This window comes from Adiantum capillus-veneris, chromosome 17 (assembly GCF_014529385.1).
Source record: "Adiantum capillus-veneris isolate H3 chromosome 17, ASM1452938v2, whole genome shotgun sequence".
NCBI lineage: Eukaryota > Viridiplantae > Streptophyta > Polypodiopsida > Polypodiales > Pteridaceae > Adiantum > Adiantum capillus-veneris.
In genome coordinates, this window is record NC_140947.1 from 5,642,546 (window position 1) to 5,659,721 (window position 17,176).

General features: G+C 40.8%; 1 protein-coding gene across 1 annotated transcript; it reads right to left on the reverse strand.

Annotated features, from left to right (window-relative positions):
• Nucleotides 1-14,676: 14,676 nt before the first annotated feature.
• On the reverse strand, nucleotides 14,677-16,886 carry LOC147436749 (omega-hydroxypalmitate O-feruloyl transferase-like). Its single transcript, XM_086486176.1, has 3 exons — nucleotides 16,274-16,886; nucleotides 15,628-16,147; nucleotides 14,677-15,459 (listed from the first exon to the last, which is right to left on the reverse strand). The coding sequence occupies exons 1-3, from the start codon at nucleotides 16,715-16,717 to the stop codon at nucleotides 15,080-15,082; spliced, it is 1,344 nt and encodes a 447-aa protein (XP_086342302.1). The 5' UTR covers nucleotides 16,718-16,886; the 3' UTR covers nucleotides 14,677-15,079.
• Nucleotides 16,887-17,176: the final 290 nt, after the last annotated feature.

Genomic DNA, 17,176 nt, shown 5'->3' on the forward strand with positions numbered 1-17,176 from the left:
TGGCACGTGTTGGTACAAAAGAAGCAGATAAAACCAGAAGATATGGACGAAGATGAATGGGGCGAAATGGATGAATTGACACTTTCTACCATTATGCTGACTTTGGCAGAAAGCGTTTACTTCAACGTAGCAGACGAGATGTCGGCTTATCAAGCATGGACAAAGCTGAGTGATCTTTATGAGAAGCAGAGTGCAGCTTCACATGTATACTTGCTTAAGAAGCTTGTTGACTTGAAGATGAAAGAAGGGACCCCTATGTCCAATCATCTGAATGAATTCAACACCATCTACAGTCAGTTGTCAGCTCAAGGTGTCAAGTTTGATGAACCTGTTAGAGCTATGTTCCTGTTGATCACATTGCCGAAACGTTGCGACACTTTTAGCACAGCTTTGAGTAATTCTGCACCTCTAGATGGTTTGACCATAGCAGGTGTAGAAGGCAGTCTGCTTACTGAAGAAACCAACAGAAAGAAAATGGACAAAGGCAAAGGAACAGCCTTAGTTGTCAGGGGAAGGACCAAAGAAAAGGACAAAGGTGGAAAGAGGAATCAGTCTCTAGCAAGTCCCGCAGTGCTAAAGGCAAGAGTGACATAGAATGCTACCATTGTGGCAAGAAGGGTCACATGAAAAGAGACTGCTGAAAATGGAAAGAAGAAAAAGGCAAAGAGAAAGATGAAGAACATGGTGAGAAGAAAAAGTCCTCAGTGAAGATTCAAGAAATAAATGCGGCAAACATTGTTGCAGAGGATGAAATCTACTTCTTGAAGAATACAATGGACTCAGCTCTTCTTACAGCATCTGATGGAAATGCACTGAGTGACTGGATTATAGACTCAGGGGCATCACTTCATGTGTCTCCAAACAAGGAGTGGTTTACCTCTTATGTGCCACTAAAGATCATGTTCGGCTAGGCAATGGGTAGATATGTGAGATATTAGGTGTTGGAGATGTTCAATTGAAGTTTCAGAATGGTTCTTCTTTCACGCTGAAAAATGTGAGACATGTTCCCGCAATCACAAAGAGCTTGATCAGCACGGGTTTACTTGATGATGCTGGCTACATCACCACTTTTGGACAGAACATGTGGAAGATATCCAAGGGTTCTATGACAGTAGCACATGGAGTAAAGTCTGGAGGACTTTACATGATTTATGTATAAAATGTCTCTAAAAATGTAATCAATGTAACCGAGCAGCCGAACGTTTCTTTGTGGCATAGCCGGTTAGGACATATGTCCAAGAAGGGAATGGAAATCTTGTCTCGTTTTGGTTATTTTCCTGGCTTGTCATTTAATGATTTTGAATTCTGTGAACATTGTCTGTATAGTAAGCAAACACAACAGCCACATAAGCATAGAAGCAGTAGAAGAGATACACAGTTGGCACTTGTTCATAGTGATTTGTGTGGACCTAAGCCTAACCTATCTCTAGGGGGAGCTTCTTACTTTATGAGATTTATAGATGATTACTCGAGGAAAGTATGGGTTTACTTTCTCAAGCACAAGGATGAAGCGTTTAGTGTTTTCAAAATGTTTGTGACACTTGTGGAGAATCAGAGTGGCAAGAAGTTTAAATGCTTACGCACTGACAATGGTGGAGAGTATGTTTTAAAGGCCTTTCAGGACTTTTGTGAGTCAAAAGGTATAAAACATGAACTTACTACTCCTTACAATCCTCCTCAAAATGGTGTTGCTGAGAGGATGAATAGGACCATACAAGAGAAGGTCAGAAGTATGTTGTCTAATGCACAGCTGCCAAATGGGTTTTGGACTGAAGTTGTATCAATAGCTGTTCATCTTATAAATAGATCTCCTAGCAAGGTTCTGCAGAAGGATTCAGTATGGTCAGGCAAGGTGCCCTCATACAAGCATCTCAGAGTCTTTGGTTGTGAGGCATATACTCACGTTCCAAAGGAATTTAGGAACAAACTTGAGCCAAAGAGTAGAAAGTGCATCTTTCTAGGCTATGGTAATTATGGTGAGATGGGGTACAGACTTTGGGATCCCGAATCCAGAAAGGTTATCCGCAGCAATGATGTTCACTTTAATGAAGCCAAATATCATTCTAAACCAAAGAGAGTTGAGGAGATTAGAAGAGTTGTCTTCCAAGAAGATGGACCTGCACGTGCAAGACAAAATGTCAGGGCTCAAGAGGAGCAAGGACAGGATAGAGTGGAACTGCAGGTTGTGGCTGAGCCTGAGCCACCTATTTTGCGTAGATCTGGACGTATCACGCGACCTCCTGATAGGTTTGTTCCATCTATGAACTATGTCATGTTGACTGATTGCAATGAGCCTTCATGTTACAAGGAAGCAGTGCAAATGAAGGACTCCGGGAATTGGCAATTGGCCATGCACTCAGAGATGACAGCTCTGCATAAAGGACAGCGTTCTTGCATGGTGATTTAGATGTGGAAATTTACATGCAGCAGCCAGAAGGGTTTGTTGAGAAAGGCAAGGAAGATTTGGTATGCCAGTTGTTAAAGAGTCTTTATGGCTTAAAACAATCACCGAGGGCATGGTACCATAAGTTCCACAAGTTTATGCTTTCTCAAGGCTACAAACGTAGTGAGTTCGATCACTGTCTATATACAAAGAAGGCTAAGGATGGCAGTTGGCTGATCCTTATTTTGTATGTGGATGACATGTTGATTGCTAGCAAGCACTTGGAAGAAATTTTATCTTTGAAGTCAAAGATGGCAAAATCGTTTGACATGAAAGACATGGGTGAGGCAAGTCATATACTTGGTATGTGCATTGAGAGAGACAGATCAAAGAAGTTGATTTGGTTATCTCAAACAGAGTATATTGATAAGGTTTTACAACGTTTCAATATGGAGAAGGGAAAGGCATTGAGTGTTCCATTGCCACCATATGTGAAACTTACCAAACAAGATTGTCCTGTGTCTGAGGAAGAACAAGCTGAAATGGATAAGATTCCATATGCGTCTGCAGTGGGTAGTTTGATGTATGCAATGATTGCTACTCGCCCAGACATTGCATTTGCAGTGGCAGTAGTAAGTCGATACATGTCAAACCCAAGCAAGAAACATTGGGAGGCAGTGAAAGGAATATTGAGATACCTGAAAGCTACAAAGAGTATGCGTATATGCTATGGGATTCAGGAGCTAAGTGTAAAGGGTTTTACAGACTCGGATTATGCAGGTGACTTAGACAACCGAAGGTCTACGTCAAGGTATGTCTTTACATTGGCTGGTGGAGCAGTATCATGGCGTTCTAGATTACAAGATTGTGTTACTCAGTCTACTGCAGAGGCTGAATATATTGCAGCATCAGAGGCATGCAAAGAATCAATTTGGCTTAATCGACTAGTAACAAATTTGGGAATCAAAGAAGAGATGTCTGTGTTATATTGTGACAGTCAAAGTGCTATACAATTGGCTCGCAATCCAGTTTATCACTCAAAGACAAAGCATGTGGATGTGAAGTATCATTTCATCAGGGAAATGCTCGAGGATAAGCAACTTCAGCTTGTCAAAGTTCACACCACAGAAAATACTGCTGATCTACTTACAAAAGGACTTCCCTCAGAGAGCTTTGCGCATTTTCGCAAGCAGTTAGGTGTAGGGTAGTACATCACTTCTCTACATCTCTTGTATATTAGCTTGTATAGTAGCTTCTCTCACACTTAAAGTACCACATTGGACTTTAAGTGGGAGGTTGTTGGGGTATAAAGCCCAATGTGGTCGCCCAGGTAAGTGGGCGGGCCGCCAGGTATGTACACATATTCTTTTGTTTAAACCTAATAAGAACTTACTATGCTCTACACATTACAGTAGAGCGAGTTCACCATATCGTTGTGCTCTTCTTCTCGCACTCTCTCTCGCGTCGCACTTCTGCTCGTACTCCTTCAAAACATACACCACTACATCGTCAGGAAATTTATTCGAACATTCCTTGAATTGTTGAGCTTGCCATCTGTAGACGTAGTTGTGTTTGATGAAGTATTAATTTGCTTTGAAGCAAGGAAACGAATTACATTGGATTGACTTGCCGAACCACAAGGTCTTTTGGGGATTTTGTGTTACCTTTCTCATCCACTTCCTACATAGGAACCTTATCAAAAAGCTTCACAGCCATCCTACAGATATCATCCCTCTCTTCACATGGACACAACGACAGCCTATCAATGCCACAATGTTTGCATTGTCACCGAGCTTTGGACACAACAGAGATCCCATAGGTCTATTGAGCATGGAAATGTGGCATTCGATGTCGTGGGCTATGTTGTTCCATCATACAAATTCCAAACAACACACCTGCAAAAGCATGACGTTCCATGTAACCTGTATCTTCCTTTGCACATATGATTGAAGGCTTCCTTGAAGTATACAAAATGAACATGGTATTCACAGCAACAAGTGTTACGGTCCTTCAGCTTGCGTACGAAGTATGGCTTCGGATCCTTAACGCACATGAGGGAGATCCTAATGTTAGGATGAGCTCCTTAAATCGCATAGAAGTCTCTTTGTGAAATAGAAGACACATTATTAAGCATTGGAAACTACTTGCAAGCACGGTAACACACTTATAGCTAGATCTGGATGCTTTTAGAAAGCACTTGGAATCATCATGAGCACTTGGAAGCACTGAAACGTATTTAAAATCTTTTAGGAACACCTGAAAGCACTTAAAAATAAAATCATCATGAGCACTTGGAAGCACTAAGACATATTTAAAAGCTTTTAGGAGCACCTGAAAGCACTTGAAATCTTTTTAAAGCACTTTAAAGCATTTAGAAGAACTTGCAAGCACTCAAAAACATTCAAAAGCAATGGTAAGCACTAAAAATCACTTAAAAGTAACTGGGAAAAATTGGGAAGCACTTGGAAGAATTGAGAAGCACTTGGAAGCATTCAAAATATTTTGGAAGCATCAAAAGCATTCAGAAGCACTGGGAAGCATTTAGAATATTTTGGAAGCACTCAAAAGTATTTAGAAGCACTGGGAAGACTTGGGAGGACCTTGGAAGCACTGGAAAGAACTTGGAAGTACTTGGAAGTTTGTGTCATCCTCTTTTGAATGCTTCTTTCTTCCCTCTTCTTTGCAGACCAATAGTTCCATAGACCCAGCAAAAGTTCCCTTAGGGTGTGTTGTGTAATAGACAATGGAGGAAGATATAGGGTGCCATTGTCAACATCATGTGATTCCATGTGGAATGAGTAACGATGCTAATGATACAACAAAAAAGACCATCGAAACACAGTCATAGTACTCATAGAGAGAGAGAGAGAGGACCAGAGATGCTTCGTTGTTCAGATACTGCAGCGTCTAGACAATGAGAAAGCTAGCAATTGTTGAATATGGTGCACCCCAAAGCAGCTACAGAGGCTATGAAGGAGAGATACGGAGCTCAATGTAAGCCCTGAACCGAAAGACAAGCACAGCTAAGGAGCCCGAAAGCAGAGGCAATGGAGGAGGGAGGGAGGGAGGGGGAGAGAGAGATGGCACAAGAATAGTTCTAGGGAGGGAGGGACCCATTGAGCGAGCAGTGGAGAGTCCAGAATTAGTGGCAGCGAGAGAATATGCGACAGCATTTAATGGTCGTCCAAGTCGGCTATCTATACGTTTAAAAATTCCAAGCCCGCCAACCTTATTCCCTCGCGCTTTATATTTTTACTTATAAACTTTGAAATTAAACAACCCACACCCCACTCTCTCTCCTTCCAAAGGAGTGTCCAAAACACTCCTTTTTGGTACCACCTAAACATGCTTTCACCCCAAGGGAAACGAAGTTTTGACCATAGTTCAACAACATGGTGATACGATTACTAAGGGATACAAGAAAACTTTTCTACCCTTGAGATCGGACCAAAATCTTCACAATACCAGGGACCAAGACTTGTTGAAGAGTGTTGATCGTAATTACCTTACTTACAATCAAGAGCCTTTCCATCAAGTTATTATCTATATTGATGATAGCCCAAAGGATTGTTTTGCTAACTTGCAGCTACTCCAACTTAGGATGTGTCTAGGCCTAGAGGACATGTATTATTACCTAGCAATGCATACATAAATGCTTAGGATTGCTAAAGTTTCCAAGAAATTTGAAGACTTACCACCATCATGGTGAAGTGTCTAAGGGTTTACATTCTCATCACCTATCACATCTCACAAAGATATGGACCCAAGACCAAAATGTCAATCCTAGGAAGTAAGCGACTCAACTAGAGCATGGAGGCACGCTAAGTTGTTTTCAATCTCTTTTCTGAACGCAATACACTCCGTTAAAACTATCTATGTGCGCTCTAACTACGAAAAACTTGGTTTTATCTCTATGATCCATTCACGCATCAACATGCAAAACCAATAGCAAATCAAGTCCAAATAACACCAAAATTATTAGGCACTAACCTTGCAAGGTCAAAAACACTCTTGGATCATCGAATCCTAAATTTGCACTATTGACAAAAATGTGATTTTCTACAAGCACAAATTTTAGGTCACTAAATCTTGAGTTTAATGCACCTAACAGGTGCTCCTAAGCATCGCAACTCTGTTCCAATCAGACATGTGAACAACATACATAATGAAAGATATATCACCTGGAAGATCGTGGAACTTGATGCTCGAGTCTTGCGATATGCTTACAATGTTGATATCCACATGCAGAGCTCCTTGAGACTAACACAATGGTTCTCTCAATATTTCCATACAATGATCATGCAATGCAATTCAAAGAGATAAATACACAATAGTAAGAGATGACATGCAACATGCAGAGAAACCTTGTGTGCTCACTTCCATCAATAATAATGATGTCTCCTCAAAACTTCACAAAAATTGTCTTTTATAACCCAGCTAAGGTTCTTATATGTACAAGGGTTGAACTGCTTTGGAAATAGCTTTGGATATAACTTGAAAACTCATAGCTCCGAATTGTTCATAAATACAAAGTAGACAACAATCTAATGGTTTTTGGGAAAGATAATTACAATCAATTTTTGTTTCAAAGGCTCAAAAATGCTCTCGAGCATCTCCTTTTTTGGAGCAAGCATCTATTATGTCAAGACAAATCTTTTCACATACTCAAGAAGATGGTAGTAATTGCATCCATTTTACAACCCCAAAATAGACAATACCAATTTATGTTCATGTTGATGCATTAGACATAGCTATTGGAGTAGTATTGATGCATGAGAAGTAGCAAGGTTGGTACATACCAGTCTATTATGCAAGCATGCTAATGACCAATAGAGAGATGAATTACATTTTGACATAGAGGAAGGCATGAACATAATTTCTGCATTAAATAAATTGAGGCATTATTTGGTGGGAAACATGGTCATCTTCCATGTAGATCACTAAACACTACTTGATCAATAATCCACAGCTACAAGGTAGGTTAGCCACATAGATGCTCCTCCTATAGGAGTTTGACGTTGTCATAGTGCATACCCCAGGCAAAGAACACACCATTACAAATTTCTTAAGCAGGATTGAAAATGGTAAGCCAGCAAAAGGCATCAATGATCAACTACCAAACGACTTGTTTACAGTAGTAGGAATGCCATTGAATTCTTGGTATGACTAGCTGCTAGTGATCCTTTACTAATGGTACCATGCCGCCTCACATTGCATAGACTAGAGGAGAAAGTTTAATTTGCTCAATCTAAAAAGAAAAGGAAAACGATAGTCTTGTTGGCACAGCTCCACGAAAGACTGCTTACATCAAAGATGGATAATGACCAAACCAAGGGCACTTTAGTAGAAAAAGTAAATGAGTTGGCTAGCACTCCACCAAAGACAATGGTGGGAGGAGATAAGCCCAGTGACAAAAATAAAGACAATATGCTAGCTAGTACATCCCAAACTCAAATAGTCCTATACAGGGCTGCTAAAAAGGATATTATACTTGCAAGCACTTCTCAAGCTGAGACGGATGAGGTGATATACAAACCAGCTCAACTAATAGATTTGACATACTTCAACAATTATAGAAGAAACCATCGATAGGAAATTTGGTGTTGAACAAGATAAGCAGATCATTAGTGCCCTATCACACTCCAATCTTGATCTATGAAACTTACCAATCTGACAAAGATACAATCATTGATGGCTTTGTGGCAACCGTCCAGGTTGGGTGGAATATAATAGTGAATGCTCTAAGGCAGATGATGGAGATACATGGCTCAATTTCCAGTTTTGAGTTAACGGCCTTACAAAAATAACTTCAAAAGACTAAGGCTACAGCTGATGAGCTAAAGAAGAAACTATGAAATTGAAAGAATGGATGCTACATTATCAAATTGAGAAGCATAAAGAAGATAGAGCAATTGACAACTGGTAATGCGGTTGTAGAAGAGCAAAAGAAGGAAAATGGCGGATAGATGAGGAGATTGTTGGGCAGAAAAAGAGTATGCTTTCAATACACTTAGTGCAACTCACAATGTTATGAAAAAGGCAATACTAGGTAAATATATCTATTAGTCATTAGTGGACATTACTGATGTAAACGTTGTCTTAACTTTGAATATGAGTGATATGCAAAGTTTTGTGAGGTCTATACAATTTTACTTAAGGATAAGGTGAAAGAGTACACCACTACTCTGGTCAATGAAATGTTAATGGAGTATATGAGGAATCGGGACCAAATTGATGAAGATTTTGAAAAGGATGAAGATAAGGATGCTGCAAGGGGGTCATGGACCAATGATGGACAAGGATTAGATGGGGAAAAAGAAGCGGAAGATAGAGGTCAAACACAAAAGAAAGATCAAACTATATCTGATTTATCTCAGTAGCAAAACCTACAAGAAATGCAATAGTATTCAGCTCAGCATCAAGGCAGAAAATATGATTGAAGGGAAGGAGCAGTTGGAGCAAGAAGCCATTTACCGCTTGATTCAACAAGAGAATGTTGGTACCAATGCCCAAGGGACTGGTCAATTGGCCATTCAGATTCCACCACGGATTATCTAGAAACCAAGCAAAAAGAAGGCTCTAGATAAAAGGAAACGATGACATCCACAGAGTGTTCAGATATGCAAGCCAATGCATAAGCACAACGAGATGAGAGACATTACCTCAACTGGCAAGAAGTAAGGTGCACCCACACCAGTGGGTGATTCATTCCAAAAGAGAGCTGGAAGGAAATTTAATGGATTGCAATCCATCTCTAACAACATACTAATAATTTTTGGAAGAAAATGGATGGATTCCGACTCATTTTCAGCAGACATGGAAATACTCCCCAATCGAGAAGACACTCTAGCGGCTCGGTTACTATGGTAATTGCACAGTGGGTATAGACAGTCAAAGGCCCAATCCAACAGTTATAAATAGGGCCCATTACTTCATTTGACGAGCTATTGTATTGTGCCACTATCGTATATGCCATTGTTGTCTAGTGTCATTCTTGGAGCTACTCGTTTTTCACTAAGCATAGAGCATCCTTGGACTCATGTTATTGTATTGATTTCCATTTTTACTAATCTCAATACATTCCAATGCTAGTTCTAATGTTTCTCTCATTTCTATTCCGGTTTTGTCTTGTCTAATCTATTATTTGAAGTTTGTTGCTTGAACTGATTTAGCTAATTTCAACTTGGAATAGTTCTCATAAGTGACCAACTCATTCCACAAGAGGATGAATACATGAGGTAACCACAAGGATAAAAAGTTTTGAGTCACCTCAAAATATGTATGCAAGCCAAGAAAAGCATCCACAAAGATATGTATGTTAAGCTGAGTAGCTCAACATAAGACTCCTTTTCAAGCTCAACACTATCTCTCACACTTCAAGCAATGCCCAAAATTAGTTCAACTTACTTAATCTTAAGAGGTTTCGTGAAATAAATAATGTCACCAACTTAGATCGATTTTCTAATCAAGCTCAACACCATTTCTCACACTTCAAGCGGTGCTCAAAATTAGTTTAACTTATCTAATCTGAGCACTACCAATTGTAGCAACCCTTACTCTTACCTCTTGCCCTCAATAAAGCAATCGTATGTCTTGTTGCCGTGTGATAAAATAGCACTACCTACCATATAAACTCACTTAGTTACCATTCTCGGTCACAAAAAACCATAACATACTATCCAATGCATATTGCTTTTGTGACAACCTTGTGCTCCCTTTCATGCGTGTAATTACCATGCCTGTAAAGCATCGCAACTCACCTAAAGCTTTCATGTCAATTTCTTGCATAAGGAGTATCTTTACAAGAGCCACATTGACCTCATGAGCAACTCCAACAATCAAATCAACCACTTGATCACATCGTCACTTGCCTCATTCACTCACATGTAGAACAATTGATTTGCATCAACCAACTGAAGACCATGTTATCCAAGTATGCTAAAACCTTCAGTGTTAAAGCTCTAGGTGGTCTGACTCATTTCTTAGGTTAAGATATATATTTGGGTGGTTGGTTTGCTCAGCTTAATTCTCTCCTACACCCTTGATGGACATGATCATTATCATGAGTAGTACTCCGAATGGACTCTACATTCATAATCAACTTCTCGGTGATGACCCTTATCTAACCAACTCAATCACTAGAAATTCTTTATTAATTATTATACATCTTATAAATTGCATAATGGAGACAATGCAATGTTCAACGTCCACCTCTTTATTGTGTGCTCTCTTCATGTTAGACAATGGATTAGAAAAAAGAGGAGTGGGAGGGCAAGATCACTCACTTGATGTTAAAGCATTTGAGACTTATCAACAATTGAGAAGCTCGGACCTGAAAAGTTAATGAATGGAGCCAAGGGAGCTAGCTCAATTGGTTGAAGCATTTGACCTACGTGACCCAGGTCATGGGTTCAAATGCTACTAAGTGATGCCCGAAGGTGCACTTTGTAGCTTATGAGCAAGAATTATCGTACTTCTATACTATATATAATTAAGCTTAAACTTTTCAAGAAAGAAGAGGGCATCCAGGGGTGTCACTCTCTCCTTCATTTCAAAAACCTTAAGAAACATTTGGTTTGAAATGTAAAAGTAAAGGGTAAGTAGCAAGTCCTCTCATGGTAGAAAATGAAAAAACTTAAAAGACTTAGTTTTGACTTCTAAGTTCTCTCAAAAATCACAATACTTAGTACTATATTTATTATTTAAACTCTTTAGCAAGGCCATTGAGTTTCACTCCGGCCTTTAACTTTGAAGGGTGATTACTTTTGTTTTTGTAAAGAGTACCTCTACTTCCTATTTTGAAAGTCGTAAAAAACACCGAGCATTATATGGCATGGGCGTGGTTAAATGGGATTAAGGGTGGAGGTGATAGATCATGACACTAGACCATGCGATCGACACCCAAATTTACAAATCAGACTGCATTTACAATGTTATGCATAGGAGTACCATGATCTTCAGTGAAAGCATGTGAGCATGGTGGTTAAAGCCCATGCCTTGAATACGATAGGACGTGGCTTTGACGTGCAAAGTGTGAAACAATCTTGACTAGCTCAAATTTACTTGCGGGTTCAAATTTACTTTTTCGCCCTGAAATTACTCGACAATCCAAATTGGATAGTCCGAATGACTCCCAATGTCGATCCCATTGGGATGTGCCCGAGTTAAATTGTGCAAAGCAAAAAAAAACTCCCTTTTCCTTTCTAGCCTTGAAATTTATACTTGAGCTTCAAAAAATGTAGAACTTTCAAAGATTTCACGCATTGTATAAAGTTGAGCTAAAATCTCGCACTTGGCACCTTCATGTATAATTTTCCTTCTAGCCCCTAAAATGTGCACATTACATGTTGTAGCTTTGCACATTGCCAACCCCATGCCACTACTCGTTAGGGAGCATGAGGTTGGCAAATTGACTTGCGAGACAAGTTAGAACTACAATGCCACAAGTCTAGAGCTCCTAGTTCCAACTCGCTGGCTACAGCTCTCGCGCACACATGTGTATGTGTGTGTGTGTGTGTGTGTGTGTGTGTGTGTGTGTGAGAGAGAGAGAGAGAGAGAGAGCACTCGCGTCCAACCTCCATGGCAACTGTGTTAATTCCTTTCCAACACTTCTCCTTTACATGTGCGACAAGATTGACCTTGCGACTATGCTTTTTGGCCTTTCATTTCTTAGCTCCCTACCACACAAGTGGTGTCATCGGTGACTTCTCTTCTTGCACTTCCCTCAGCTACGCAATGGATGTTAGGGGCGGAGGTGGTCCTTCCTACACACTCACAACATGTCTTCCATTGGAATGCGTAAGCGAAATATATAAATATTGTGAGAACTATTTAGTTTTGCAAGGAAAATGAAACCAGTTCTGTTACCTTTCCAAGCAAATAGACACTTGCTTAGAAGTGGAAGCAAGATAGGCAAGCCTCTATGTGTTACCACGATAGAAAGATCGGGCCCTGTTGGTATAGAAAGCCCTTACAGAAAAAACTCATGTAATGAAGAGCGAGTTTAGACACTGTTGGGATCTGAGGTGTCTTTTGAATACCTTGGAATTGTCTACAAACTATGAGCTTAATTTAAGTGAAAAACCAAGTTTGATGCATACACGTAGGTACTATCTCTAGAAAGGGGAAGATAACTCAAAGATAATAATAAATTCGTGTATGTATAAAAGGGAACTGAGTTAAAATGGAAAGGGAATTAAGTAAGGTTAGGAGCTAACAAAAAAGATACCTCATATGGCACTGTCAATATGTGAAAAAATAAGAAGGATGTTGCTATCAATCATGACAATATGTAAGGGGTCCATGTGAGGCATGGTGACACATTCAAACCGATAGTGAGACCAATGCATTTTGATGTAAGCATAAGAGGAAAAACATACGGCAAAGTAGGATTGCAATAGTTTAATTAATAATCAAAATGGACTAAATTGTAGCAAAGCATGGATGTACATGTCCATATAGCCATAAAGATTGAGTACAATCCATCAAATGAACGGTGGCAAAAACAAATTCACAAAGGAGAAATGGTGGCAAGCTAATAAAGTTTATGTTGCTGCTTATCAAAGTTACTATATTGAGATCAAGATGTACATAGTGTGAAGAAGGTTTACAATATTCTTAGAATTGCAATAACATGCGTGAATCAAATATGTCGGTGGAAATCTGGGATCTCAATATTTCACGAAGGATCATAGGCTATGACTTATTGCATGTCTAAAAAAGAGTAGATCACTAAACTCTAGCATTTGAGGTATAAATTTTATAAAACAATATGCTATTCATAGATATTGACAATATAGTAAGCATGTAACCCTCTAAAAATACCCTTTTCTCTTGCACATCTTCTTTCTTTACTATTAAAGAGCATAGTTCACAAGTTTCGCAATGGTTCATATAAGAATATGAAGACGTGTTTTTCTTTTTGTGTTACCCATTGCATTGGACTTATTGTAACGGTGTAAAATGAGAGCTTAGGGAAATAGCATGCATTAGCCTCTTGGCATTGACATGATATACACCATCAAAAGCTTACTTGGATACCAAAACATGACCCCTTTATCACAAATATGGTGAAGGCCCATGCCAAGCAGGTACTCACATTGAAGCAATCACTCCCAACACTTTTGGTGTGTGTGTGTGAGAGAGAGAGAGAGAGAGAGAGAGAGAGAGAGAGATTTAAACTAATGGTCATATTCTGTTATTTCTATTCCCTCTCAAAGAGATTTAAACTAAGTCATAATCTGTTATTTCTATTCCCTCTCTCAAAGAGATTTAAACTAAGTCATAATCTATTATTTCTATTCCCTCTCTCAAAGATTTAAACCAAATTATGAGAGTTAGTTTAAATCTTTTTGAGAGAGGAAATAGAACAGATTATAAGCAGTAGTGTATTTATAGAAAATAACAAATTATGAGAGTTAGTTTAAATCTCTTTGAGAGGAAATAAAAATAACGGATTACGAGCAATAGTTTAAATCTCTTTGAAAAAGAATCTCACACACAAGAATGTGGTCAACATAAAAGACACTCCTTAGTTTGCCCAACCTCATTGTACACACTACAAAAGCAACATTACATAAAACAAGCCACACCTTTAAAGTGGTGATCACGCGAGGCACAATTATCAATAATTGTGCCTATTATTGATAATTGTGCCTACTATATTTTATTTCGAGAAATTCAATGATTATTGAGCCTACTCCATGGTCGTGCAAAAAAACTAAGCCGGCACTGAACCCACACTGCTACCACCTGACGATTGAGCTCCAACCACGTGCCAATAGTTGGCCTTGGATACGCCTCACAACAAAACATCTACTTTGAATGTGCTACGACCACCATGGCCGTGTACCTGGCTCTCTCTCTCTCACTCTCTCTCTCTCTCTTAAAAAGATGCAAACGTCGTCAACATGCGCAAGCTTTAAAATAGAAAAAAAGGTATAGGTATCGATTTTGACATACTTACAAGAGCCTTGACATTGTAGAATTGACATGCTTCACTCAAAAGGCTCATTCAGTGATATACCCAACTTACTTGTAACTGAGCCTCATGTGACCACATCCTAAAGTCGGCTTTCTATAGTTGTTACTAAACCACAATGTTAGGGTCACCTAGGCCATAGGGCCTTGCCTTTGCTTCTAGAACCACAAAGCCCTTGGCGAGCCCACGGTTTTGCGACTCTTCTATTATGACCGCAACAACGCGCAGGTCACATACTAGTTACAAAAAAAACAGGCTAATGAATGTAAGGCGCGAGAAGTTACCACAATATGAAAACGAATGATGCTATGTAGAGAACCCAACTTTAGACCTTTAGAAGCTAACGAACGGACGAGTTGGAAAGTGGCTTAGATCGCTATAGAAAAACTATAGTCACTCTACAAAAGGGAGTTTACTTTATAGATTGATTGAAGCGATTGACCGGTTAGAGAGAGAGAGAGAGAGAGAGAGTAGCTATAATGCTAAAAAATGAAACCGTGATGGTACCTAAGAAAGAGAAGGAAACAAATGAAGAGTTTTGAAAGGGGCGGTGGTGACACATGCATTCAAGAGGAAGCTGGCATTTCCCCTGCCCACAAAAATAAAACCGCCGTACCCATGATGGCATTCATTAGTTGCCGAGATCAACCCCCATCCCTGATCTTTCAGACACAGCCGGAAAGTCTCATTTGGAACAAGGATTATTCTCTAACGACTTAGAAATCATAGATTAGCTTCTCAAATTCCTGCATGTGGCTCGGCTCCAACGCTATGTAAATATTGAGACCTTCCTGCGTTCCATTAGACAGCAACAGCACAAACTCCACCATTGCATTTACCACCGGCCCTGCATAGCTTGGCTTCCCCCACCCAAAGTCCACAAGGTGGAAGGGCAGCTTCCACCACGCCGACAAGAAGATCCCACCCGGCAGGTTGGGTACTCCCCCATGCTCTGCTCCCCAGTCTATGGATGACCTTATATACTCGTCGGTGATCGTCTTCGTCGCCTCTTGTATCTTCCCCACTGCATATGATAAGCTTCCCTTCTGCAACTCCGCCGCAGGTACACTCGCATAGCCCGACAGGATTGCATTGCCTGTCAATGTGGGGTTTTGTATCGGCATCAGCATTCTTCATTGTATGAGCAAATGCCTTGATGTAATGTCAGGCAGCTTTAACACTAAGTAATATGTAATGTACACATATACTACATTTCCACCATTTGATCAATGCAGCCATGCCATACTACAAGCACATCACTCACCTACAAAGCCCTTCGGTAGAGGGGGCTCAATGCGCGATCGAATGTCAACAGCAAAGAGCACCTTCGCTGGATCCGAAGCAGGCATTCCGATGGCCTTTGTTCGTGCCTGCCATACATGAGCAGCTATGGCATCAAAGGAAGAGCACTTTTCCAAAGAGGCCTCGGACATGGCAGCATCTTTGAGGCGGTTCAGCATGTCACCACTGAAGGGAAACATCTTGTATATATGTTTTTGAGAGAGCTGAATTGCAGCGAAGTCGAGATCCGCAAGCTCTGATGTAGTGAAAGCAGTACCCTTTGGAATGTCTAACAGCTTCAGATACTCCGGATGCTTGAACTTAACCTGGGGTGGCTCTCTAGGCTTGAGCATGGTCCTGTCAGGGTTGGGCTCAACGAGCATTCCAGCTCCCCGGGTCAATGAGGAGAAATTTAAAACAAATTCCGCAGCTCCTTGTCCATCGAAGACGGCATGGTTCATGGAGAAGCCGATAGAGAAGCCACCACACTTGAACGTTGTCACCTGAGCACGGAAAAACATGAAGCACCAGCTTTAATGGTGTATGATGAAGCTAGCTAGAGCGATGACCCCCATTACAGATAATGGTGCATCATGAGTTGGTAGCTTTTTAATTTTTCAAACACATACCTGCATCATCAGGAGCGGGTTGTCAGTCATCTTAAGAGCATTGATCGCTTGAAGCACCAAGCTGCGAAAAGCAGGATTTGGGTGAGTAACATTGCCAAGCTCAGCCATGGTGAGCTCAGAGGAAGCGGCGGTGAAGAGCACGCCTTCACGGTTGCAATCGATATGAAGCCTTCCTTGGCTGTTGAGGCACAATCTACCAGCCATGAAGTGGTAGGGAACAAGGATATCAGCAAGGCATTGTCGGAGCTTGGGGACGACATTGCTACGGTCGGCAGGGCCGCTGCCAGGGGGAGCGGGGTAGAAGTAGACAGTGTCGACGATGTAGGCAACACATTGGTCGATTTGGGAGAGGTAGAGGGGGGAGAGGTCGGTGGGGGAGGAGGGAAGGATGGTCTCGACGGGACCAAGGGTCACAGGGAGGTGCTGGGGAGCTGCCGACTCCATGATGGGCTTCAGCCGCAGAGACTACCTACCTAGAGTGTGAGCGCAAGAGGGGAGTAGTTGTTGAGAGAGAGAAAGAGAGAGAGAGAGAGAGAGAGAGAGAGAGCGCTCTGCTAGCCTAGGCCTAACACGATGATGGAGTCTCGGGAGGTTGACGGCAATGCACACAGATATTCATGATGTCAAGAGGTATATTTATATTTAGGCTATAGGTTGGTAACTTCATAACAATGAGAGCGTTAACTTTTGAGGAGTGCAGGTGAATGCTGGTGAGTGAGTGTCACCTACCAAACCTGGGCAGATGAAAGACTCTCTCTATAGTCAAGACCTATATAAAATGTCTATCCTTAGACACCTCCTCAGCAGTCCTCACTGTTCGCCCTTAAATGACACCCCACCCAACAATGACTCCCCACTCCCAAATTCCAATCACCTCCTCACTCCTCAATGCTCAGTAGGCCT